Raw genomic sequence first — 26,077 nt, forward strand, 5'->3', positions numbered from 1 at the left:
CTTCGTTTCTGTGCTAGGGCTTTCTGTAGTTGCGGCAAGCGGGGGCCACTCTTCATCGCGGTGTGCAGGCCTCTCACTATTGTGGCCTCTCTTTTTGCAGAGCACAGGCTCCAGACGCGCAGGCTCAGTAGTTGTGGCTCACGGGCTTAGTTGCTCCGCGGCATGTGGGATCCTCCCAGACCAGGACGCAAACCCGTGTCCCCTGCATTAGCGGGCAGATTCTCAACCACTGCGCCACCAGGGAAGCCCCTGTTGGAATATTTTTAATCACAGTTTCAATTTCATTACTTGTGATTGGTCTGTTCATATTTTCTGTTTCTTCCTGGTTCAGTCTTGGAAGGTTATACCTTTCTAAGAATTTGTCCATTTCTTCCAGGTTGTCTATTTTATTGTCATAGAGTTGCTTGTAGTAGTCTCTTAGGATGCTTTGTATTTTTGTGGTGTCTGTTGTAACTTCTCCTTTTTCATTTCTAATTTTATTGATTTGAGTCCTCTCCCTCTTTTTCTTGATGAATCTGGCTAATGATTTATCCATTTTGTTTATCTTCTCAAAGAACCAGCTTTTAGTTTTATTGATCTTTGCTATTGTTTTCTTTGTTTCTATTTCATTTATTTCTGCTCTGATCTTATGATTTTTTCCACTAACTTTGGGTTTTGTTTGTTCTTCTTTCTCTAGTTCCTTTAGGTGTAAAGTTAGATGGTTTATTTGAGATTATTCTTGTTTCTTAATGTAGGCTTGTATAGCTATAAACTTCCCTCTTAGAACTGGTTTTGCTGCATCCCATAGGTTTTGGATCGTCTTGTTTTTATTGTCATTTGTCTCTAGGTTTTTTTGATTTCCTCTTTGATTTCTTCAGTGACCTCTTGGTTATTTAGTAAAGTATTGTTTAGCCTCCATGTGTTTGTGTTTTTTACGTTTTTTTCCCTGCAATTCATTTCTAATCTCATAGCGTTGTGGCCGGAAAAGATGCTTGATAATGATTTCAATTTTCTTAAATTTACTGAGGCTTGATTTGTGACCCAGGATGTGATCTATCCTGTAGAATGTTCTGTGCACACTTGAGAAGAAAGTGTAATCTGCTGTTTTTGGATGGAATGTCCTATAAATATCAATTAAATCTATCTGGTCTGTTGTGTCATTTAAAGCTTCTGTTTCCTTATTTATTTTCATGTTGGTTGATCTGTCCATTGGTGTAAATGAGGTGTTAAAGTCCCCCACTATTATTGTGTTACTGTCGATTTCCTCTTTTAGAGCTCTTAGCAGTTGCCTTATGTATTGAGGTGCTCCTATGTTGGGTGCATATATATTTATAATTGTTATATCTTCTTCTTGGATTGATCCCTTGATCATTATGTAGTGTCCTTCCTTGTCTCTTGTAACGTTCTTTATTTTAAAGTCTATTTTATCAGATATGAGTATTGCTACTCCAGCTTTCTTTTGATTTCCATTTGCATGGAATATCTTTTTCCATCCCCTCAGTCTGAAGTGGGTCTCTTGTAGACAGCATATATATGGGTCTTGTTTTTGTATCCATTCAGGAAGCCTGTGTCTTTTGGTTGGAGCATTTAATCCATTCACGTTTAAGGTAATTATCGATATGTATGTTCCTGTGACCATTTTCTGAATTGTTTTGGGTTTGTTTTTGTAGGTCCTTTTCTTCTCTTGTGTTTCCCACTTAGAGAAGTTCCTTTAGCATTTGTTGTAGAGCTGGTTTGGTGGTGCTGAATTCTCTTAGCTTTTGCTAGTCTGTAAAGCTTTTGATTTCTCCATCGAATCTGAATGAGATCCTTGCCGGGTAGAGTAATCTTGGTTGTAGGTTCTTTCCTTTCATCACTTTAAGTATACCATGCCACTCCCTTCTGGCTTGTAGAGTTTCTGCTGAGAAATCAGCTGTTAACCTTATGGGAGTTCCCTTGTATGTTATTTGTCGTTTTTCCCTTGTTGCTTTCCATGATTTTTCTTTGTCTTTAATTTTTTCCAGTTTGATTACTATGTGTCTCGGCATGTTTCTCCTTGGATTTATCCTGTACGGAACTCTGCGCTTCGTGGACTTGGGTGGCTATTTCCTTTCCCAAGTTAGGGAAGTTTTCGATTATAATCTCTTCAAATATTTTCTCTGGTCCTTTCTCTCTCTCTTCTCCTTCTGGGACCCCCATGATGCAAATGTTGTTGCATTTAATGTTGTCCCAGAGTTCTCTTAGGCTGTCTTCATTTCTTTTCATTCTTTTTTCTTTAGTCTGTTCCACAGCAGTGAATTCCACCATTCTGTCTTCCAGGTCACTTATCCATTCTTCTGCCTCAGTTATTCTGCTATTGATTCCTTCTAGTGTAGTTTTCATTTCAGTTATTGTATTGTTCATCTCTGTTTGTTTGTTCTTTAATTCTTCTAGGTCTTTGTTAAACATTTCTTGCATCTTCTCGATCTTTGCCTCCATTCTTTTTCTGAGGTCCTGGATCATCTTCACTATCATTATTCTGAATTCTTTTTCTAGAAGGATGCCTATCTCCACTTCATTTAGTTGTTTTTCTGGGGGTTTATTTTCATCTGGTACATAGCCCTCTGCCTTTTCATCTTGTCTATCTTTCTGTGAATGTGGTTTTTGTTCCACAAGCTGCAGGATTGTAGTTCTTCTTGCTTCTGGTGGATGAGGCTATCTAAGAGGCTTGTGCAAGTTTCCTGATGGGCGGGACTGGTGGTGGGTAGAGCTGACTGTTGTCTGGTGGGCAGAGCTCAGTAAAACTTTCATCTGTTTGACTGCTGATGGGTGGGGCTGGGTTGCCTCCCTGTTGGTTGTTTGGCTAGAGGCAACCAAACACTGGAGCCTACCTGGGCTCTTTGGTGGGGCTAATGGCAGACTCTGGGAGGGCTCACACCAAGGAGTACTTCCCAGAACTTCTGCTGCCAATGTCCTTGTCCCCACGGTGAGGCACAGCCACCCCCGCCTTTGCAGGAGACCCGCCAACACTAGCAGGTAGGTCTGGTTCAGTCTCCCATGGGGTCCCTGCTCCTTCGCCTGGGTCCCCATGCACAAACTACTTTGTGTGTGCCCTCCAAGAGTGGAGTCTCTGTTTCCCCCAGTCCCGTCGAAGTCCTGCAATCAAATCCCTCTAGCCTTCAAAGTCTGATTCTCTAGGAATTCCTCCTCCCGTTGCCAGACCCCCAGGTTGGGAAGCCTGACTTGGAGCTCAGAACCTTCACTCCAGTGAGTGGACTTCTGTGGTATAAGTGTTCTCCAGTCTGTGAGTCACCCACCCAGCGGTTATGGGATTTGATTTTGCTGTGATTGCGCCCCTCCTACCATCTCATTGTGGCTTCTCCTTTGTCTTTGGATGTGGGGTATCTTTTTTGGTGAATTCCAGTGTCTTCCTGTTGATGATTGTCCAGTAGCTAGTTGTGATTCTGGTGTTCTCGCAAAAGGGAGTGAGAGCACGTCCTTCTACTCCGCCATCTTGGTTCAGGGCCTCTTCTTTCCTTTTTTTGTTTTTTGCTTTTTACAGAAATGGATCATGCTATGCATGTTACTTTGCCACCTGCTTTGTTCTTCTTAAATCATAAAAGTCAATATTCCTTTAAGTTGTTTTTTAAAAATACAATTTGATTTCCCTTAATTCAATTTATATATCACCTATTAGAAGCTTATTTATTTTAAAACATGAGATATAATACCTGATAGTTGGATTAAGTTAGGGGAAGTTAATAACATTTTCCAAAGGCAATATCAATCCAAATTATTGATAAAACATGGAAAATGTACTTAAATTGTATACCCCCCAAAATAATTGTTTAGCCCTGAATTCAGGAGTTTTTCCACTATAGTTTTCAGAAAATATGATCATAAATAATGCTACTTTAAAAGTAGACATAGATAATATTAGAGTGGGGTGTGGCTGGGTTTTTTGAAGTATGGAAGAGAAGGATGTAAAAATACAGTATATGTAGTGTAGAAATCCCCCAACTTTTTTTTTTTTAAAAGGAATTCCTTTATTTTTATTATTTATTTATTTATTATTCACTTTTAGCTGTGTTGGGTCCTCGTTTCCGTGCAAGGGCTCTCTCCAGTTGCAGCAAGCGGGGGCCACTCCTCATCGCGGTGCGCAGGCCTCTCACCATCGCAGCCTCTCTTGCTGCGGAGCACAGGCTCCAGACGCACAGGCTCGGTAGTTGTGGCTCACGGGCCCAGTTGCTCCGCGGCATGTGGGATCCTCCCAGACCAGGGCTCGAACCCGTGTCCCCTGCATTGGCAGGCAGACTCTCAACCACTGCACCACCAGGGAAGCCCCCCCCCAACTTTCTTTGTTGATGGTGTCTTGAGTATCTCAGTAAGTTTTTTTACAGTGCTACTTAGCCATATTAATACCTAATAGTTACGAGTATTAAGTAGTTAGAGCCAAACTTAATGAGTATACAAAATAATTAAATAATACACATACATTGAAAAAACGTTTTATTTCATTCTTTTAAAAACTACAGTTACATACTGATGAGATGTGTGCACCTGTTGGACACTGCACAACTTCTCAAACCTTGGAATCATTAGGCACTGTCACACTTGTTTCCTATATCACATTGATTTTTATGAGGACTTGCTTTTTAATCACAGTAACTCCCAGAACCCCAGCTTTGGAAAAATAGGATGTCATTGAGAGGAGTATAGTGCTGTCTAGTGTTAAAAGTGTGAACTACCTTGAGCTAGTTTGTGGGGTGTCCACAGATGTTGAGTATCACTGTGTCGTCCCCCTCCCCCCTCCATTTAAAATATCTCTAAGTGCACTGTGGCATCCTGGGGCTTCTTGGCACACTGTTTAGAACCATGGGTTTGGTATTAGAACATAGGCTTTGGAACCAGACAGCTGGGTTTTGAATTATGCTCTGCCACTTAATGCAAAGCCTGGGTTTGTTCATCTTATAAAATAGAGGTAATAATATCTTCTTCATGGAGTTGCTGAGAGTAAAGCTTTTGGCAAGTGCATGAACAGTATCTGGTTTACAGTCCTCAATAAATTTTAGTTCTATTGATGATGGTTATAAAACAGAGGTAGATTTGTATGAAGGGAAATATAGGTTCAAGCAATAAAGAAATGGTGGGAGAATTGAGTATTCTTGAAAGGAAGTAATGATAGGCTTCATCTTTCATGGATGGCTGAAAATTTGGGCTATTCCTTAAGTTTGGTTGGTTTTTGAGCTCTATGTAAATGAGATAACTACAGTGAGCTACAGGTTAAAAAATGAGGAATATTTATGGTTCACTTATCAGATACTCATTTACTAACTTTGGTAGTGTTAGAGATTCTGTTCACAACCTATTTCATGTGCTGTGTTAAGACTTGATCCAGAACACTTCTTTGTAACCATGCAGCATTCAACTTTAAAGCTAACAGCATCAAATTATTTAATGATTAATTTTAGATACCCTTGCTTATAGCAGGGGCACTGGCTACTTTGATCTATAACTGTCTATTAAAGCTCTGATTCCTTAGAGTACTACTGCTGTGCTATTGTCAAAATTAAAAAATGAAAAGGGGCTGAAATAATCAGTTTTAAACATCTGGCTAATTGCCTTAGTTCAACTTGATTTGTTTTTTTTGAATCATATTTCATTTCTGGAATTTACAGAAAATTTATACTGAATATGCAAGGATGATTTATCTCTAGAAAACTGAAGAGGCATAAAGGGAAGGATCTTTTTCAATTGCTGTATAAAAATTACTGAAACACACTCATACTTTGTGTTTAGGGGAAAATCATCTTTATGTAGAAATAGAAACACCATCATTGAAATCACACGTGCCAAGGTGTTAATCTAAATTATTTCCTTTAAATATCTTTGGGTACTTAAACTTCTTGAAACTATCTTTTAGTTAATTTTCCAAATGATAAGATGTATGTTTTATAACATAAAAATCTAATGGAAATTATATAGATAGATAGATAGATTGATTAGGAATGGCTGAACAATGCTCATGCTGTTGTTATCAAAATAGAGAATGGTTAGAAGAAACTGGATTTCTAAAAATGTAAGGTGTGACTTCTGTTTATTCATAAAATTGCTTTAAAAAAAATCATTGGTATTCAAGTGATGCTTGATTCTTGAATATCTGTGGTATAAAGATTTTGCCTGACCTGGATTTATATGGTAAATCCTGATTCCTGCGGAATGTATTGCTGTTTGGAACCATAGGGTGTATATGTGGGATATGTGTGTGTATATCTTCATATATATATATTTTTTTTTTCATGTAGCCAATGTAGTATTTCTAATATTAAGTCATTATGCAAGTTTTGGTGGGTTTCATTAAGGAGTAAAATTCTTTTGGGCCAATTTGGAAATCCTAATTCTTTTTCCAGATATTGAGAACTGGGTTATATACTCATCATGATTCTTTCTACTAAAGCATAAGAATTCTGTGCAGAGAGTTACTCTTTTTGAAGCCTTCTTAAGACCCAGCCTTTAGTGCCTTCAAACTTTGCTCCACTGAGTTTTAGGAGATTGTGGCAGAAGTTTTTCAAGACCTGCCTATCTTTGGCTATGTCATGTGGGTCCCAAAAAGGTGGCGAGTCTTAACCAAACAATGCCTGCCTAGATTCTGGCCATGATGACTGAAAAGACTAGACTAGCATGGGTGTGGCCTTGGCTCTTTTCACTTGGGTTGGCAAATCCCACCGCCATTGACTTAGTTTTTTAGAGTGGTGAATAAAATTTTAAAAAGGGAGTTAAAAAAATCACTATTCCAAGAACAGTTTCATTCTTTTCTAAAATAATTCAATAAAAGTAATATACCGATAAGAAAAGTAGTGAGAAAATGTTTTAAATTTATTGCTTGTAGTCTCATGGTAATAGAGTAGTATATATTCTGTTTCCTTTTCCTTTTGTGATGGTGTGATTAAAAAGGCAGCAGTAAAATTTGTTCTTAAATTAGCAGTTTTAGCTGCTCTCTACAAATCCTGACACTAATTCTGTGTAACAGTCTGATGTCATTTCTTCCAAAGTTATTACATCTGACTACAGTGTATCTCAGTTTGATTGTTTGATACTGTACCCTCAGAAGAGTTTCCAGTTTAACTTTTCTTCTCTGCTTGTTCATTTTAGTGTCTTGGGTATCCTAATGATCAACAATTTTCAGCCACGTCAGTTCAATAGAGTTTCAGTAGCACTGCTCTGATGCAGGTTAATTAGCTAGGAAAAAAATGTATATTTCTTTGGGAGGATGCATTTTGGGCTTAAGTCACTTTGGGAATATGCAATCTTGAGTGGGAAACAAAGTTTTTAGAAGATTTAATATATGTGAAGATATCTTCATTTCTCAGGTTGTGGAATGGTGGTGGATAAGAAAAGGTACATGGAATCAAAAGTCATAAAATAATTACGATCTATGCATACCTGGAGTCCTTGTTTCTTCAGGGTGTGCTTCAAATAGTTCTTTGGAATGAAAATGAATGCGTTGAAGGTGTACATTCTAGATGATTAAATAAGTAATTGCTTAATGTAATTAAATCTGTTTTGAAGTAAATAATAGAAAGTTGGTAGACTATTGAAGTATAATTTTTCTTTTTCTTTTTTTAATGTACAGGGAAGTCGAGATAACATGAGTATTGTACTAGTTTGCTTTTCAAATGCCCCCAAGGTCTCAGATGAAGCAATGAGAAAAGACTCAGAGTTGGATAAGTACTTGGAATCACGGGTGGAAGGTAAGAAAGATGCTTTTCATTTTTTTATTTAGAAGGAAAGGAAAATTATTATTCCTTGTTTATCAAATAGTTCTTTTAAAATTTCCTGCAGCTTTTGGACTAAAAATCCATTATTATTCAAGAATGAGGGAGAGGAAAACCTAGTCTCTTTATCTTCAACATAATTTGCTAATTTGTTTGGGTTTAAATCTGTTATCTTACTTGTTTACATATGTTCCATCTGTTCTTTTCCCTTTTTTCTCCTTCCTTCTCTTTTGGGTTATTAGGTATTTTTTATTCCATTTCATCCCTGCATTTGCTTATCAGTTATACATTCTTTTAAATATTCATTTAGTGGTTACCCTGATAGAGAATACATGTTAGAGTCTATGACAGGATCTCCAACTTAATACTTCATTTTGATTTTATATGTGCTGCTTTTTAGATATAAAGTTACTTTTTATGAAGTTATATTATGTCAGTCTTATTTATTTATTTATTTTGCCTTGATGTCATTCTTAACAAAGTTCTTTCCTCAATTCAGGGTTACATTTTTTTTTTTGAACAAAATGTAAAATTTTGTTTTATGTATTTTAAACTTTTTATTTTATATTGGAGTATAGTTGATTAACAATGTTGTGATAGTTTCAGGTGTACAGCAAAGTGATTCAGTTACACATGTGCATGTATCTATTCTTTTTCAAATTCTTTTCCCATTTAGGTTGTTACATAATATTGAGCAGAGTTCAGTGTTACATATTGACCTATATTTTTTCCTAACACCTTTATGGCTTGATTATTATTATTTTTTAATAGTACACTTGAATGATATAATTAATGATTATGTTGTGGTCGGCTTGTCAGATTTGGCCTATTACAAGTCATGTTTTAGATGAACAGTAGCTATAGTAATTGGTAATAGTTTTGAAATACAAAAATTTGCAATTTCAAATGTGTAATTACCAAAGGAAAACTACCTTCTCTTGCAGATTTGGAGAGCGGGGGCAGATTTATCTTTTCTAGCTTTACAGCTATCTAGCCACACACCATAAACAAAGGTGCATAAAGGTTTTGTTTTTGTTGGTCTGCAATTTCTTCAGCTCTGAATTGTCAGTGAGTTCTGTTTTCAGGGTAATGGAAAGATAAGAAACATGTGGGAACACTTTGAAGACAATGTCAGAGGCACTCTTATTCCTGTTGATAATATCATAATTATTAAGAGGAGCTGTTTATAGGAGTTTTTAATAATACATGTTTTCTAAAAGGTCTAGTGTATTTGGGTGGGGGATTGCTGGCTCAAATTTATCAGAAGGCAAGAAGGATTTTCTTTTTTATTTTTTTTTAAACATCTTTATTGGAGTATAATTGCTTTACAATGGTGTGTTAGTTTCTGCTTTATAACAAAGTGAATCAGTTATACATATAAATATGTTCCCATATCTCTTCCCTCTTGCGACTCCCTCCCTCCCAGCCTCCCTATCCCACCCCTCTAGGTGGTCACAGAGCACCGAGCTGATCTCCCTGTGCTATGCGGCTGCTTCCCACTAGCTATCTATTGAATTTTCTTATTGTCCTATTTCTTCATTCACAAAGAAGAAACTAGATAGTTTTCATTTTGGGAAGAACTCTAAAATTTGGTCAATTACTTGTTACATGATCTCAACCAACTTGCCTGATCTCTTAAGGCTCCAATTTCTTTATTGTGAACTAAAGGTAAAAACACCAACCATACAGTTTTAATAATAAATGAGATAAAGTACCTGGTATGGTGCCTACGTCCTCAGCAAACTGTAGCTTTTATAAACTCTTCTGTAACAGCTAAATTTTAATTTCTTCTGTTTATTTATTCATTCATTCATTCATTCATTTATGGCTGTGTTGGGTCTTCGTTGCAGCACACAAGCTTCTCATTGCAGTGGCTTCTTTTGTTGCAGAGCATGGGCTCTAGGTGCTCAGGCTTCAATAGTTGTGGCATGTGGGCTCTAGAGCGCAGGCTCAGTAGTTGTGGTGCACAGGCTTAGTTGCTCCGCAGCATGTGGGATCTTCCCGGACCAGGGCTCGAACCCATGTCCCCTGCATTGGCAGGCGGATTCTTAACCAATGTGCCACCAGGGAAGACCCCTAAGTTTTAATTTCTTAAATGTGTGGTCAGTTCAGCTCAATGTGGGTTGTTAACATTTAATATTAATTTTTTTTGTATAGTTTTAAAGTTTCCAAAATATATGTTATATGGCAGAGATGACAGATATGTAATAATATGATATGGTCTTGGGGGCTATGGTAGATACTTGATTATTAATCATTCAATCAAAAAACACTTAAAAATCCTTAAAAAAGCATCCACTACAAATCAATATGCCTTGGTACCTAACTTCTTTTTTATAAGGTAGCGTTGTTCAAGAGCATTATATTTCTATTAGGGTTTTAAATCATGTAATCTGACATTAAAATTTTGAGTTGAAAGCATTCTGGTGTATTGGCAAGTCTTTGTATGTGTTTTTATTGGGAATGCAGAGGGGAGGTATAATGTTAAAATAAACAGGGAATAAAATAGCCTTTAACCTAAATTGATTAGGTATTTGGTGAATGCCTTCTACATGTATTCATTTCTTCAGCTGTCCCTGAGCATGTGTGTTACTGGGAGTGCAGCAGAAAACAAAACAAAAACATTCTTGATCTCATGGAGTTTATAATATAGTAGAGACCTTTTTTTTTTTTTTTAATAGAAGAAAAACAACAGTAAGCAGACAGTAACAAGGAATATTGGTTAGGCAGGTCTCTGAGGAAAAACATTTGAGCAGATACCTATATATGGAAGAGAGTGGCTATCTGGGGAAGAACATTCCAGCAAAGGGAGCAACAAGGACTGAGGAGGGAATATGCTTAGAGTGTGTGGCTAGATGAGAATGAGCTGGTGGAAAAGTGAAAGATGAAGAGAGATTGCTAAGAAGCAGATCATGTAGGGCTCTGCAGACTAAAATGAGGTCGTTGGACTTCATTCAAATGGTGCTGGGAAGTCATTGGAAGAGTGCGAGAGTGACTTGGTCTGACTTTTTTTTATAATAAATTTATTTTATTTATTTATTTTTGGCTGCGTTGGGACTCCGTTGCTGTACGCAGGCTTTCTCTAGTGGAACGCGGGGGCTGCTCTTCTTTGCAGCGTGTGTGCTTCTCATTGCGGTGGCTTCTCTTGTGGCGGAGCACGGGCTCTAGGTGCGCAGGCTTCAGTAGTTGTGGCACGCAGGCTCAGTAGTTGTGGCTCACGGGCTCTAGAGCGCAGGCTCAGTAGTTGTGGCGCATGGGCTTAGGTGCTTCCCGGCATGTGGGATCTTCCCAGACCAGGGGTCGAACCCATGTCCCCTGCATTGGCAGGCTGATTCGTAACCACAGTGCCACCAGGGAAGTCCCTTGATCTGACTTTTAGAAGGATCTCTCTCAGTTGCCATGTGAAGAAGAGATTGTAAAGAGCGGACAAGAGAGGAAGCCAAGAGACCAATTAGGAATCATGCATTAAAGCAGGTGGCAGATGATGGTGGAGGAGTGGACTGCAGTGGCACCAGTGGGTTGTGAAATTGGCTGGTGAAGTGCTAGACTGCAGTGGTTCTCAGTGGCCGGTGTGGGGAGGAGGATGGATTTTGTCCCTCACGAGACATGTGGCAATGTCTGGAGGCACTTTTGGTCTCATAACTGAGAGGGTGCCACTAGCGTCCAGTGAGTGAGGCCAGGATATTGCTTAACATTCTGCAATGCATAGGACAGCCTTCACAACAAAAAATTGTAGAAAACATCAGTAGTGCTGAGGTTGAGAAACCCTGCACTGTAGAGATACAAGTGTAACGTAGAAAAATTACAGTCCTGCCTTCATGAAGCTTGCGGTCCGTGATCTAGTAAATATCGTGTACAGTTGGAGTATCTAGCAATACACCTACTCCAGGCGTGGGTCAGAGAAGAATTTGAGAAAGTGACACATAAAGTTGAAACCTGAAGTATAAATACACTTTAACCATACAAAGAGGTTGGTTGGATTGGTGTAAAAAGTGTTCCAAACCAAGGGAGGAAGTATATGTGAAAATCTAGAAGGTTTCTTTGAATGGCACCTTTGGAGATACGGGTAGGAGTCGGAGCAGAGTTAAACGGGAGCAGTGAAAATCAAGGTCACAGTGAAGTCCCTGTGAGGGACACATGGTAAACAGTTTGGAGTTTGCATCTTGAGGGCTGCTTAGGACTCTGCTTTTTTGTTGTCTTAAAAGTAAGTTTGCTGTTGTCTGATTTTTGAGGATTTTATGTCTTGATACTGGCCAAATGATCATGCTTTAAAAATCTGTTTTCCATAAATTGTAAATATAAATGAAACATGGAAATGTTTTATTTTGTTCTAAGTATTAGCAAGTTCTGAGATTTATTTTCCTTTTCTGTTTTAAATAAATTGTGGAACATAACTAGGTATCAAAAAACCTATAAAACAGTTTTTAACTTTACCCTTCTTATAGTCCTTATCTTTCCATTGCTTTTGTTTTCCTGTAATTATAGCATTAATAACTTATATTTTTACATAAAATAATAGATCAAAAGTGTTTTTCCGTGTGGCTGTGCTGTGCTCATAGGGATCATTTTTAGTGATTATAAACCATTTCACTCAGTGGCTATACCAAAATTTTCTTAACTGTTCTTTTATTGGACATTTGATTTGTTCCAGTTTCTGCTTTTATGAATAATGCTAAAATGAGTATATATATGCAAATAACTTTTTATCTTACTTTTTTTGTTCCTTGTGTGATAGTAAGGTAATATTTGCTTTTTATATTTTAAAATAGGTACTACCAAATAGTACCTCTTGTTTCACTGTGTGAATTCTGAGTTATCAGATTAATTTAGGAACTCTTTTTAAAAACCTACAGAAATTATGGAGAAGTCTGGTGAGGAAGGAATGCCTGATCTTGCCCATGTCATGCGCATCTTGTCTGCAGAAAATATCCCGAATTTGCCTCCTGGGGGAGGTCTTGCCGGCAAGTAAGTAGAAGAAAAAGAACTAATTTTGACTTCATTTATAGTTAGTAATTAAATAATTTTTGGTAAGAAGTACATCAATTATCTAAAGATGAAATGGGTTGATAGTTCTTATACTAGAGAAGAACTCTAAAATTTCATCGAGAAGAGCTTTTCTTTTCAAGGCATTATTTATTATACTCTTTGAGGATGAAGGTCCTTCTTTCCTTGGTAAATGAGAACAAATGGATTGTGCAGGATCAAATTCTGAGTGAAATGCAGATACTATGTTCTTGGCAGATATTTAATGAGGCAATTAATTTTTGAGTGTAGTTAAGATATGAAGTATTATTTAAAATACTCAGAAGCTTAACAACTGTATGTAATTTAATAAAACTAAAGCATATTTCTTTTTAGGCGCAATGTTATTGAAGCTGTTTATAGTAGGCTGAATCCACATAGAGAAAGTGATGGGGTAAGCTTTATTTTATTTCTTAAGTATTTTAAATAATTTTATAATATAAATACTGGAAATTATGACTGCTTTTCGTTTTAAGGAGTCAGTTAAAATTAAAGGAAATATATTGAAGTGGAAGGTAGAGATAAAGTTCTGTTTTGTAGATAGGTTTGCTTTCATTTAATGGGCATCAAATACCTTTTTGTGTGGGCTGTACTTACTTCTTCCCTGTATGTCTGCCTTTCCTTCTCTTTCTCCCTTAAATCTTAATTTTGAGGCAAACAAAGAATGTGCTTTTAAATATGTCACTTTCTCCTCCAGCAGGCTGCTATCATCACTGGAAGTTAGCAATAGTGATGTTATTATTTTAAAGACTAGACCTTTCAGTGCCCCTTTGTGCCCAGTTGAACACCTGAGGATAATTTCTTTCTAACATTCTTGTTGTGCTGTGGGTATATATGTTGAACTGGGATAACCATTTTGTTGTATCCTGCTGTGCTTCATCAGAGCAAAACTCTTTGTCCCTTTACCTTCCTTAGAAATACTGATCAGCTGCTCCTCTGTAGGCTTTTTGTTTTATTTTAATACTAGTACCAGCAGGCAAAACAGTGTCCTTTTTTAAAAAAAAACTGCCCTAAATTTCAAAGTCAGTAATTCAAATAACTGTCTCCTCATAGACAAGTTATGAGTTTTCAATCAGAGACAGATTATGAGTTTTCAAGTTTTTGGACATCTAAAAATGAACAACTTAATTTTAACATGTATGCTTCAAAGATTTAAGGGAGCCAAACATAGTAATGAAACTTGTTGAGAAGAAATAGACTCACCCTCCAAGTCTCTAGCTCCTCTTGGCGGGTCTTGAGAGAGACATCAGCCACTGGTAGAAATTATGTTATCATCTCAATTGCATTGTTTTCCAGGGTTCATTATTGCACAGCAATAGCATATAATTTCTTTTTTCTTAACAATAAAAGTTACACTGACAAAAAGGGAAATTTTTATGATTAATGCATTTTAGTTAGTTGAATAAATGATACTATATATTGCTAATAACAGAATTTATACCTTGGCCTAGAGCAGTGATTCTGAGACTTTCTTTTGTGGCACATCCCTTAAAGTATTAAGAATTGTATACAAAGATGTGGAAATTAAAAATAAAGATATGTCATGTGATGCATTTAAAGAACCCTAAACCGAACAAGTGAGGATAGGCTGTTGATACAACTAAAAAGATGGTAGTAATTGGGAGGTAGAGTAAAGAGAGTCTTACCTCTTCAGCTAGATTATAGGTTCCACACAGCATCCACCACCAGGTTTGGAGGAAATAAGTCCTCAAATAGTTATTGATTCATTATTAGCCATATAAGTACTCCTGTTCCCTCATGTGTTTGAAAATGCAACCCCAGTGTGTAATATGAAAAAATTATTTCATAATGTACTTGCTGGATTTCTTGGTCTCTCAAGAAAGTTGGCAGCTTTTACTCCAAAAAAAAAAAAGAGTTTATAACCCAGAATTTCTGTTTAACATATACCAAGGATGAATTTTAAACTTTTTTTAAAAATATAAAATACTTATTATACATAGTAGCTATATGAACAGTGAATAAATAGGCAACAGAACCATGAAACTCAGAAGAGATGCTCAGGATATAAAACTGGCCTTAAAGACCATTATTATATGAGTATAAATTAAGGAGATGTATAGTTAATCACCTTTATATATAAGCTTTCTAAGACTAAACACTGACAATCCACCGTGTAATGAATTGATGTGGGAGGAGACTATGAAACATAAGGCATGGTCCCCCATCCCTACTCTCAATGCACCTGGCAATGTAGATATAAACATACAAATTAATTAATAAAAAGGTTTCACATCATTTACTAAAGGATAAAAAGAAATGACAAAATATAGAATGTGATTAATTGCCATGTGAATTGTACAGTGATTGCTTGGGAAGTCAGATTTTCAGAGAAAAGATTGGATTTGAAGAATGGTTTGAATGGCAGAAAGTAAAGGAGGAGGATGATAGTTCACATGGATGGTCAAGGCAAGAACAAAGTTTAAGGTATCTTTGAAAGAGAGGACATCGTTTTGGCTAGAGCAGAGAATTGCTACGGTGAAAAATAAGAGTTCAGGATGCCAGAAGTATTTGTGAAGAGACTGGACACACCTTTTGAACTTTGTATTTTTGAGTGTGGAGCCACCCTGTGTTTGCAGCATAAGAATGACAGACTCAAAGGAGTATCTGGTATTTTAATCTGTTAGAAACATATGCAATATTAGATTAAAGAGAGGCTGGAAGTCATGTAGTTGTGAAATGATCACAGAGATGATAAGTATAAACTCATCATTAGTAGATAGATGTGTGGATTAGAGAAACTTCCTTGTTTACTGTAAAAACTCACTTTTGCAGCCCAGAATCCTATTTTGGGAAACATTACTTTACCCTTTCAGAATAATCACAACCTTAGAAAAATGTTGAACCATAATCACAAGTAGAAGAAATGTACTAAAAAATACAAAAGAAACAGAAAACTGAAGAACTTATAGAGGTTTGATTAAATTCTTAGCTCTTAACTTTACCCACTGTAGCAGTGAGTTAGACACAGAAGTGCTCCATAAATGCTTCTCAGCTTGGTTAGATCTGTGCCATGCAGAAGATGCTGCCAGGAAGTTCACAGTGGCAGGGGCTGATATAGTTAACTTGCAGAATGGGAAAGACAGAGGTATGGTAGAAATACAGAGGAGGAGACAGTTGGGAGGTGTTATTTTTTAAAAATCTTTTTAAATAACAAAAATAATTTTTTATTCAGATATTTTTAAAAAATGAATGCTAGTCAGAGTAAATCAGAGATTATTTAGATTCCTAAAATGTCTGCTTTATGTCCAAGATAGAATTGTTCTGCTGTAAATGCCTATAAGTAGTACCATTAGAAATAGGGATTCATTCATTTTTCTTATATTAAAAAAATCTTTTGATTAATAAAAGTATTTTTAAAAGCTCAGTTGGATATAAGTCAAAGTAAATCATTTAAAATATATTCAGAAAGTTCATTATTTAGGGGACTCTTCTTAAGTTGCTTTACTAAATTTTTGTTTTTTAGTTCAACTTTCTGGAATATGTTCAGTCTTCTTAATATAAGCATTATTGATATTTTCCCAGCTTTAAAATCAAAATCTGTGGAAAAGAGTCAAGTGTGAATTCTTAATAAAGGGGTTCGTGAATCCCCAAAAAGTTTTTGCAAATGTATTTATGTGTGTGCATACACATTATTTAATGATTTAGAGTAAGTCTGTGATTTTCATTAGTTCCTCAGAGGAGTCTGTGACCCACAAAAGAATAATCACCCAGAGGATCAGAAAAAGTAAAACTGCATTTTGCTTTAAGTTGTCGTTATATAAGGTAGGGCTCTGGAATCACCCCCTCCCCTGACCGCCCTTCTTTTAAAATGCTAGTTTGCTTGTTTTTAATTGAAGAATAGTTGATTTACAGTGTTGTGTTAGTTTTAGGTGTACAGCAAAGTGATACACAGTTTTCTGTTTTGTTTATGTATTTACATATATATATATATATATATATATATTCTTTTTCAGATTCTTTTCCGTTATAGGTTATTATAAGATATTGAATATAGTTCCCTATGCTATACAGTAAGTCCTTGTTTATCTAAAAAAATACTAGTCTGGTTTTATTACTAGAATTTAAATTCTTTGCGATCTGAGACTTCATCTCATTTGTTTATGGCTATATCTCAGCACCTACAGCAGTGCTGAGCTCTCACCTGGCATACACTGAGAGCTCAATAAATACTAGTTAAGTTAGAAATATTTCTATTTCTTTCTTGTAGTTTGCAAGACTATCTTTTTTTTTTTTTTACATCTTTATTGGAGTATAATTGCTTTACAATGTTGTGTTAGCTTCTGCTGTATAACAAAGTGAATCACCTATATGTACCCATATATCCCCATATCCCCTCCCTCTTGATATCCCCATATCCCCTCCCTCCCTCCCTCCCATTCTCCCTATCCCACCCCTCTAGGTGGTCACCTCCCACTCTCCCTATCCCACCCCTCTAGGTGGTCACAGAGCACCTAGCTGATCTCCCTGTGCTATGCAGCTGCTTCCCACTAGCTATCTATTTTACATTTGGTAGTGTATATATGGCTAAGACTATCTTTAAGTCATGTATTTTAAAAAATAATTTGAGGTTGCTAATTAGAAGGAAAGTTTATTTTTTGAGCTTTATATTTTCCATGCCAAAAGGTTCAGTTCTTCCCTCAAAGGAGACTTAAGATGCTTTTGAATCAGTATACCACTGATCAGGTAGCTGTGTAAGTTGATGATTTTCCAGTGATAAAGGGGGAACTTGTATTTACCCAGCTCCTACTTGTGCTAAGCCATGTCTATATATCTATATCTAAATATTAATTATAGGTAATCTCCTCAACACCCTTCTCTTACAGAGAAGACTAAGAATTGGTGCGGAGTAGCTTGCCCAGGTTGCAAAACTAGATAAATCGAGTAGCCAGAATTTGAATCTAACTCAGAATGACTCCAAAAACTATTCCCTTTACACCTTTCTATGCAGCCTTTCGAAGATATTTAGAGATTACATATGTGTCTGTACCCCACCTCTGTCTGTCGTGCAAGAAAAATCATTTCCCGTTCTTTAGTGAATCTCATGTTTAATAGTCTTACAATACTCTGTTTTTTGATGAGGAATATTTTATAAACTTGTTGAGACTAAGTAGTCAAGCCCGGTGTCTTATTAGTTATTTTTCATTTAAATACACATTTTTATTCTAACTAAAAAAACGTTTTAAGGCATTTGGTTTTGAGAAGGGGAGGGAAGACAGGACAAAAGCCCCCCAAAATCTCCCTGTTCTGTTTTCACATTATTAAGTTTTATATACAGTCTTCTTTTTAATTTTATTTCAAATAGATCAATTATATTTTTATATCGCAGTTTTAGGATTTTGTGAATACTAGGTTTTTTGTAAATTGTCTCTTGTTTACTTTTTCTCTTGTCAAAGCATTTTTATGGAGAAGACCTACCTACGCTGTTTGAAAATGCACTAATTTTAGTCACTATTTTTTAAGGTGTCATTTGACATACCACTTCTTGTAGCTGTGTGGTCTTGACCATTTAAGTGACTCTTTAAAATTATTTCACATTGATTGAAGTTTACATGATCCTTGAAGATAACATAATTTATTAGATTCTTTATTAGTCACTGTTAGTTGTATCTCATGAAGTCATATTTGAGACTCTTCTAAAAATAATTTTTAACCTGATAAGCAGGGCATGGGACTCCAAAAAACATAGTAAATATACTAGCATTCTTCACTTTCTCTCCACTGTTTTAGCTAATCATTTGAAGAATTTCACTAATGGCAACTGTTTTTTAAAAATTGCTGCAAATAAATATTAGCTAGTTAAATTCCATTTAAAAAAATTTTCCCCCCCTTCTCTTTGCTCTCTGCTTGATTTATCCATATTCCTGTGTCTTATTTGGTGTAAGGCAGTGTTTTCATAATGAGAAATTTGATTCTCAAGCTGTGTTAGTCTAGATGACAGTAAAACCTTAAAAACAAAATCTGAGGGAAAAGTCCTAAATTCCCATTTCTGTAATTGCCTTAAACTTATTTTGCAGAATAATTTAAACCATCCCATCTAATATGATTTTTTTGTCCTATAATTTTATTAATTTTTCTGTGACAAGGAAATGCATTATAGACTTCAATATGAAATAATTTGTGGTCCAATTCTACAATAGTTTTAACCAATATTTATTTAGTAAGTGTCTATTTATATGAGGCACTTAGTATGCAAAAACTGTTACCATAGTGTATTCAAAAGAACATTCAGAGGGACATTGATGTTAATTACACCTGTACATAAATCTGAGTTCTGTCACTTACTAGCATTGTTACCCTGACAAATAACTTAAATCTTTCTGAGCCTTAGTTTCTTCACTTATAAAAACTAGAGTTGCAGTATCTATTACGTAGGGTACCTGTAAGGATTAAATGAGATTATGTATATGAAGTTCTTAGCCACAGGCATTAATTTTCCTTCTCTAGGTGGTAGGGAGGATACAGAAAGGAATCGAAATTATCTTTATCTCAAAGATTTTACAAAGATTTGGAGAGACTTGTGAACAGTTGCAAGGTGGAATTAATTGCTGTGATAAATCTATAAACGTGATGTGCTTTGTGTGTGAGTTCAGGTAAAGAAGGTGCAGCTAAACAATAGGTTCCTTTTCTGATATTAATGAAAATCCATGAGAGAGTTGTATAACAGTATTTTGAAGAATCAAATGAAATGGCTGGGGAAGAGGTTTCACCCATCCATTGTCTATCTAGCACAATAGGAAAATGTAATTTGCTATAATATAAAATGACTTAAATGTGATCATTAACTCAAATTCTTTTCAATTGGCCATTGTAAATCCATCCCTACTTAATTTACAGTTTGGGTTTTAATGTGTTTTTTATAAAACCACTACTTTTCTCTCCCCAACTACCACTATTACAGCAATTCACAGAAACATAGATCATTACTGTAATAATAAATGTGTCAGATGGAGAGTGAGATACATCCAAATATAACAACCTTTGATCCGACCTTATCAATAAGCTCAAAGAAGTAAGACAGTTTATCAGTGGTTCTCAACCTTTGCCGTATATCAGAATCACCTATCAGGCTTTAAGAAAATCACCCCAACCCACTGAATATGAATATCATGGGATGGAGCTTTGGCATCTGTATAATTTTTAAAATTCTACAGGTGATTCTGATGTGAAACCAAGGTTGAGCTCTCTATGTGTAACTGTCCACTTGAAGCAGATTTTGTTTGTGTCCTAGGGAGTTGTCAAAGGGAGTTGTTGGTTTGAGGGGTTTTTATTTGGAGGGCAGAGAGGAGTCTTATGCCCTCCATTAAAAGTTCTTTGTGATATACCCTCAAATAGAAAATTTCCTTTTGGCAGACCTTATTAAAGACTGATAAGGTTTACGACTAGCAAGCATTTATGTCATTGTTCCATCTTAACCTTTCCTGAGTGGATTCAAATGAGAAACTTTATTTAGGGAAATAACATTTATTTAGTACAGAAGGAAAGGTAAGGGGGGAAAAAAGAGAAAAATCTTAACAGAGAGCACACTTTATTATGTTCTCTCCGCACAATAAATTGTGCAAATTAAAAAAAGTTATTTTGATAGTTAATATGCTTGATGTAGAAAATTGGAGAATTCAAGGAAAAATAAAGCTTCTGAAACTTCACTACCCATTATTATCATTTTTATATTGATGTATTTCCTTTCTTCCCAGACATTTTACATAATAATATCCTAAAAAATATGGACAGAACACACATATACCTACATATAAAACATATGTTGTACACAATATCATCTCTTGCTTTTTGCCACAGGGGCGATTTAAAAAAAAAATTCAAGTGCTCTGATTTTTCTAATAAACATTGCCATTTATTATGTGGTTATAGTAGTATTATCTTTGTTGAAGAATTATAGAGTAACAGCCTCCAAAGATGGTTAAGAGTTTGTGTCAGATCATCTATATCAGTAACCTTTTTGTATTTTATTTTCCCAACATTTTATGATGAAAACTTCCAAACATAAAGAAAAATTGAAATAATAAAGTGAATACCTGTACACCTTCTACCTAGACTCAAGTTTTAACATTTTATCATACTTGCTTTCTCTCTCTCTATGTATACATACATGACTTTTTTTTTTTTTTTGACTGAACCTTTGACAGCAAATTGCAGATATAATATTCTAGCTGTAAATATTTTGGCATGCAGCTCTTGAGAATGAGGACATTTTTCTGTATACATAACCATAACATTATTATTATACCTAAGAAAATTGATAATAAATTTAATATTATCTAATATCGAGTCCAAATTTTCCCAGTTGTCCATAGAATGACTGTTATAATTGTTACATGGTCTAGTCCAGTTGTTACCAATCAAGCACATTAAGCAAGCCTTTAATGAAGCTCCCAATTTTTTTTTCCCATTAACACTGAATATGAAGAGTCTAAGCCAGCTTTTTATAGGATGTCCTACATTTTGGATCATATGATTGTTTCCTTGTGGTGCCCTTTCACGTGATTCTTTATTCCCTGTTTTCCTGTAAGTTGGGAATTAGCTTTATTAGAGTCATGTTAAACATTTTTGGCAAGAACGCAGGACGTAACTTTGTACTCCCTAACGCATCACATCAGGAGTCACATGCTACAAGGCTGACTTGCTTTTAGTCTGTCAGCATATCAGTATGATCAGCTTGGATATTAGAGCTTGTTCTGTAAACAAGATTAAGTAGCTACTATTGTAGAAACCTGTAGGTTTTACAAAATTCAATAAAATATAAAAGAATTGAGTAGTTTACTATTCATATCTTATTATAATGAATAAAATGATTGTCTATTTTTAATCTAGAGATGTTTTTAGTAAAATATTTAAAGACAAAAAGTAAATAGAAATTTTATCCACAGAAGCTTTACAATTCCCGCAAAATCTAGTTTAAATTTATATAATTTTACATTTTGTATCTCCTCTCCTTCCTGTCATTTAGCAGAAATGAAGACTCTAATGGCTTGCTTTTCTGTCCTTTCCTATTGCTTTAAACACTAATTTCCTTTTGTACTAAATAATTACAGCCAATTATTGTTTTTTTAATTAAGTCAGTTTTAGGAGGTGCTTGTGTTGCTGTTGAATTTTAGTAGCCAAGTAAATTTCAGATTAAGCTTCAAATATGGATGTGAAATAAAACATAAACTAGTTCATGATCATTTGTTAAAAATAACTTGAGATATTTCAATTGGAAATTTTGTTAATTGACACAAGTAACACTTGATACTTATTTAACGAAATGTTCTCGTGCTTAGACTATATTACTCATGGTAAAGAAATGAGTGTTTTGCTGTGATATGTTATGAAGTACATGTGATATCCTAGTTTGTCTACTGACACTGGGGTCTTGAATCTTAAAAAAAGGCCTCCGATGAAGCAGAGGAAAGTGGATCACAGGGGAAATTGGTGGAAGCTCTCAGGCAAATGAGAATTAATCATAGGGGAAACTACCGACAACTTCTGGAGGAGATGCTGACTAGTTACAGGCTAGCTAAAGTAGAGGGAGAAGAAAACCCTGCTGAACAAGCTGCTACAGCTACTTCTTCGAACAGTGATGCTGGAAACCCAGTGACAATGCAGGAAAGCCATACTGAATCAAAAAGTGATCTTGCTGAATTAGACAGCTGTACTGAAGATGCAGGGACAAAGATGAGTGGTGAAAAATTATGACTTTACTTTGTGGTAATATTTTTGTGATCTTTGATTTGATGGTTTTTACTTAGGAAGTATAATGTATGCATTTATATAACCGTTTTGTTATTTGAATCTTGGTAAACTAGTTTTATTATAGTCATATAGCCTTGTTTTTTAAGAAGGCCTTTGCATACATCTTTATCAGATAGTTTAAAATTGGCTATTTAGAGTACTTTGAGTTTAATAAAATTATATGTCATTTCATATTGTATGCCAGAAATGAGGCTACCAGTTATTAAAGTCAGTAGTTAAATTCATACTCGATAGGATTAGAGATTACCAATTAGCAAGATTACTTTATGTTGTGGAAGAACTTGTTAATGTAGAATTATACTGCTTCACGTATTAGTACACTCATAGTTAGCTTTGTAATAAATTTATGTTTTCTTTAGTAATTTTAGTTCTTCAAAGAATGGCAGATGCTGGCCTGTAATTTCTTTTTTCAAGGATGATAATTTGTGTGTTCTTTGACTTGTTTATATTTTACATCTCTGTAGTTTTATTTTTTAGTAGTTCTGAGGTACTGGATGTGTGGTTATTTTTCCTTTCTCTGTATTCTTTATGAAACATAATTTTTGAAAAACCTATGTATTATTCATACAGCTTTGGTTTGTATATTCTGTATAGCCTAACTACATACATCAAAATGTATGTCAACCAAGTGTTTAGAATGAAATTATAAGTGTTTAAGTCCAAATAAAGCATGTGATGTGGAATAACCTATGCATGTTGTACTTATTTTTAAATTAATTTTTTGAAAACAACCAGGTTTGGTATATTGGAAAAATACTCATTCGAATTTCATTTGTATGTATATAAAATTTAGAAAACTTTGGCTTGGTGCGGTTTTCATTAATTAAAAGGAAAAAATTTTTGAGAAGTCTTGCTTACTCAAAGTAAATCTATTCTGGTTCTTATCCCCTTTTTGTGATACAAAATATTAATCTTTGGACAGTATGGACACATGTAGACATGTCAGAAAATTGCTGTGATGAGCTTTTTAAAGATTGTAAGACTGTGAGTTTTGCTATAAGTATTCATCAGATATAAATGCAAGAATTATAAGATATTTTAAATAGTGGCACATATGAGTTTGTCTTCTGTTAAAATGAATTTTTAAAATACAGATGACTCAGTCACATGGGAAAGTATTTTTAAAAACAATTATTTTGTATATGTAGAACATTTTAACTTATCTTTTTCATGTTTTATATTTATCATGTGTCTAAAGTTGCTTAAGGTACCATAAGTTGAAACTTTGGAATCTTCGGATGTAGCTGATGTTTTGATCTATTTTTCCAATGCCAGAATATTTTTAAGTGGTTTGAGAAAGAGGAAGGCATTTGGTGGAAAGGGGAGAAAAAACCCAACCAGTTATCTGTCTGTGTTAGATAGATCCATGTGTGTATGCACACAATATACAGTACACACACCTCTATGTAAAAATTACCTTTTCAAACAAAGAAAGGAAGGTAACTTGTTCATCTAATTTTGTTTTCTTTTGAAATTCAATCCAACCTGGAAGTGGTGTAGGTAAATAATAATAATATTCTTCCTTTTCTCTTCCTGTAGGGTGCTGGAGATCTAGAAGACCCATGGTAGCCTTATAAGCCTTCTAAAATGCTTTTGATTCTGAAAATTGGGGGAAAAAAACTTTTAATCACAATTTTCTTCAGTACAAGGGAAAAAATATTCTTGTGGATTCCCAGCGTTTTGTGATATGAGCAGAAAATCATTAGCATTTCCCATCATTTGTTCATATTTGTGTTTTCTGGTAATTGCCACTTGTCGCATTGCCTGTACTACAGTATTTTTTACCAACCTCAGGCATACTGGTTACATCTATATTGAACTTTTGACCCTAGAAACCAATGGAGTTATTTCACCACAAATAACGAATATGCCTGAGGTGCATGGGAATATAGTTAGCTGTACTCTGAAGATACATTATGTGTTTTTTTTTTTTTTTTAAACAAGACACACAACATATAAGCATGTAAGAGTAAAGAATTGTATGAGATGTTCCTTTTTTCAGTTCACCAAGTTGGAAGCCTTTTGCAGCTCTGTGACTTAAAATTTCATTTGAGCAATTTACTATAGGATTTATATTTATTATTAATTGTTATTTAATTTTTTTCCAATTTTACCTGTATTACCAAACTGGGTTCTCCAATAATGTCCAAATTGTAATGTTGCCTGCTTCAAGATAAAGTGTATTTGGCAATAATATTATAAACCTTTACAAATTTTATGCATGTACCTACTACATCCTTCAACTCTCACTAGAAAAATCTCTTGAAACCAAATGGATTAATTTATGGCTATTTATAATTTGCTTTGACACCTCACTGCTGCAAATTTTTTTAAATGAGATTTGCCTTTATAATGTAAATTGTGATTTTTGTTTTACATGTGGGTTTCTATAGTTTTAATTTTTCAGCTTTTAAGATACAACAAGTTTTGTGTAATTTGGTATAATTTTTAATTGTTTACGTTATTTTAAAAGCTCAGAATATCACACTGAAATGACTATAAATACATTTAAAATTATCTATTTTAGATCTAAGGAAATATTACAGAGATATTTTCATGGGTTCAGTAACCTTTCATTTTATAACATTGGGCACGGTACGGAGTGGCTGTCACATAAGGTACTTGAAGATTATTAGTTTAATTCTATTTTTACAATAACCTTGAATCCTTGAATTCTTTTGAGTTTTGCATGTATCCAGTTAATGCTGAACATGAAGAGTGAAATATTTATCTAAAAGAAGCTATTGGGGTAGGAGAAGCAATGAATGTATCCATTTGTACATGGTTTACATGTTGTGGATGCTTTGTAAACGTTTTCTATCTGTTTAAATTGTGTTTCAGCAGGATGTAATTGCCCTTGTGTGTAGTTAAAATGAGTCATCATCTGGTCCTGTGTGAAATGGAATTCATGGTATTTTCTGTAACATTTTCCTGAAGCTGTTTCTGGAGAGCCACACATTTGAATACAGCTTTCTTGATCATTTGATTTATTGTGCACCTGATTTTTGGGTCTAAAAAGGAATTATTGCCACAACATATTTTATTTATTCTTTAGATTTTAGCCTTGTAAGTTGAAGTGCTTTACATGATAATGTTAAAAGCTGTTTGTCCCTTGACTGGGTTTGGGGGGTTGTTAAAAGCTAGGGAATGAAGAATGCAAAATGGTTTGTTGTTCAAACTGTCCACTCTGATCCAACCCTGTACTGATAGTACCTTTCCAGTATGATATTGTGATGTTTCATACAATGCAGTGAACATAACCAACTTGTTACCTAAATAAAGAATTGATAAAAACAGTGTGACATATTACTATTTCATATGATATTTAAAAATAAAAGTCCAGTTTTGAATGTTATTTTAAACATTTTATATAGTTAGAATATCTATTATGAAAAATTTCATACAAAACCATGTAGGTGAATTATAATTCCAAGGAAGAATTAACCAAACTCTAAAGGACAGTACTAAGTAACCCCTTATCCACTCCAAAAACATTTTTTATACTACTTAAAGAAATCTTTTTTAGGGGGTTTGGTGGTCCTGGAAATATAAATAATGTGTGAGTTAGCAAAAGA

General features: G+C 34.9%; 1 protein-coding gene across 3 annotated transcripts in view; it reads left to right on the forward strand.

Moving 5' to 3' along the window:
• Window positions 1-25,801, forward strand: part of PPM1B (protein phosphatase, Mg2+/Mn2+ dependent 1B) — a 78,865-nt gene extending 53,064 nt beyond the window's left edge. For 2 of the 3 annotated variants that reach the window (XM_061211301.1, XM_061211303.1), the window contains exons 3-6: window positions 7,571-7,688; window positions 12,566-12,677; window positions 13,071-13,128; window positions 22,140-23,161. In XM_061211301.1, coding sequence (XP_061067284.1) covers window positions 7,571-7,688; window positions 12,566-12,677; window positions 13,071-13,128; window positions 22,140-22,445 — 594 coding nt within the window. In that variant the 3' untranslated portion in view covers window positions 22,446-23,161. Of the gene's footprint in view, window positions 1-7,570; window positions 7,689-12,565; window positions 12,678-13,070; window positions 13,129-22,139; window positions 23,162-24,041 lie in introns of those variants that run through there. The other variant, XM_061211302.1, reaches the window with a different exon arrangement.
• Window positions 25,802-26,077: the final 276 nt, after the last annotated feature.

The sequence above is a fragment of the Eubalaena glacialis genome, chromosome 14, assembly GCF_028564815.1.
Source record: "Eubalaena glacialis isolate mEubGla1 chromosome 14, mEubGla1.1.hap2.+ XY, whole genome shotgun sequence".
In the NCBI taxonomy this organism is placed as follows: Eukaryota; Metazoa; Chordata; class Mammalia; order Artiodactyla; family Balaenidae; genus Eubalaena; species Eubalaena glacialis.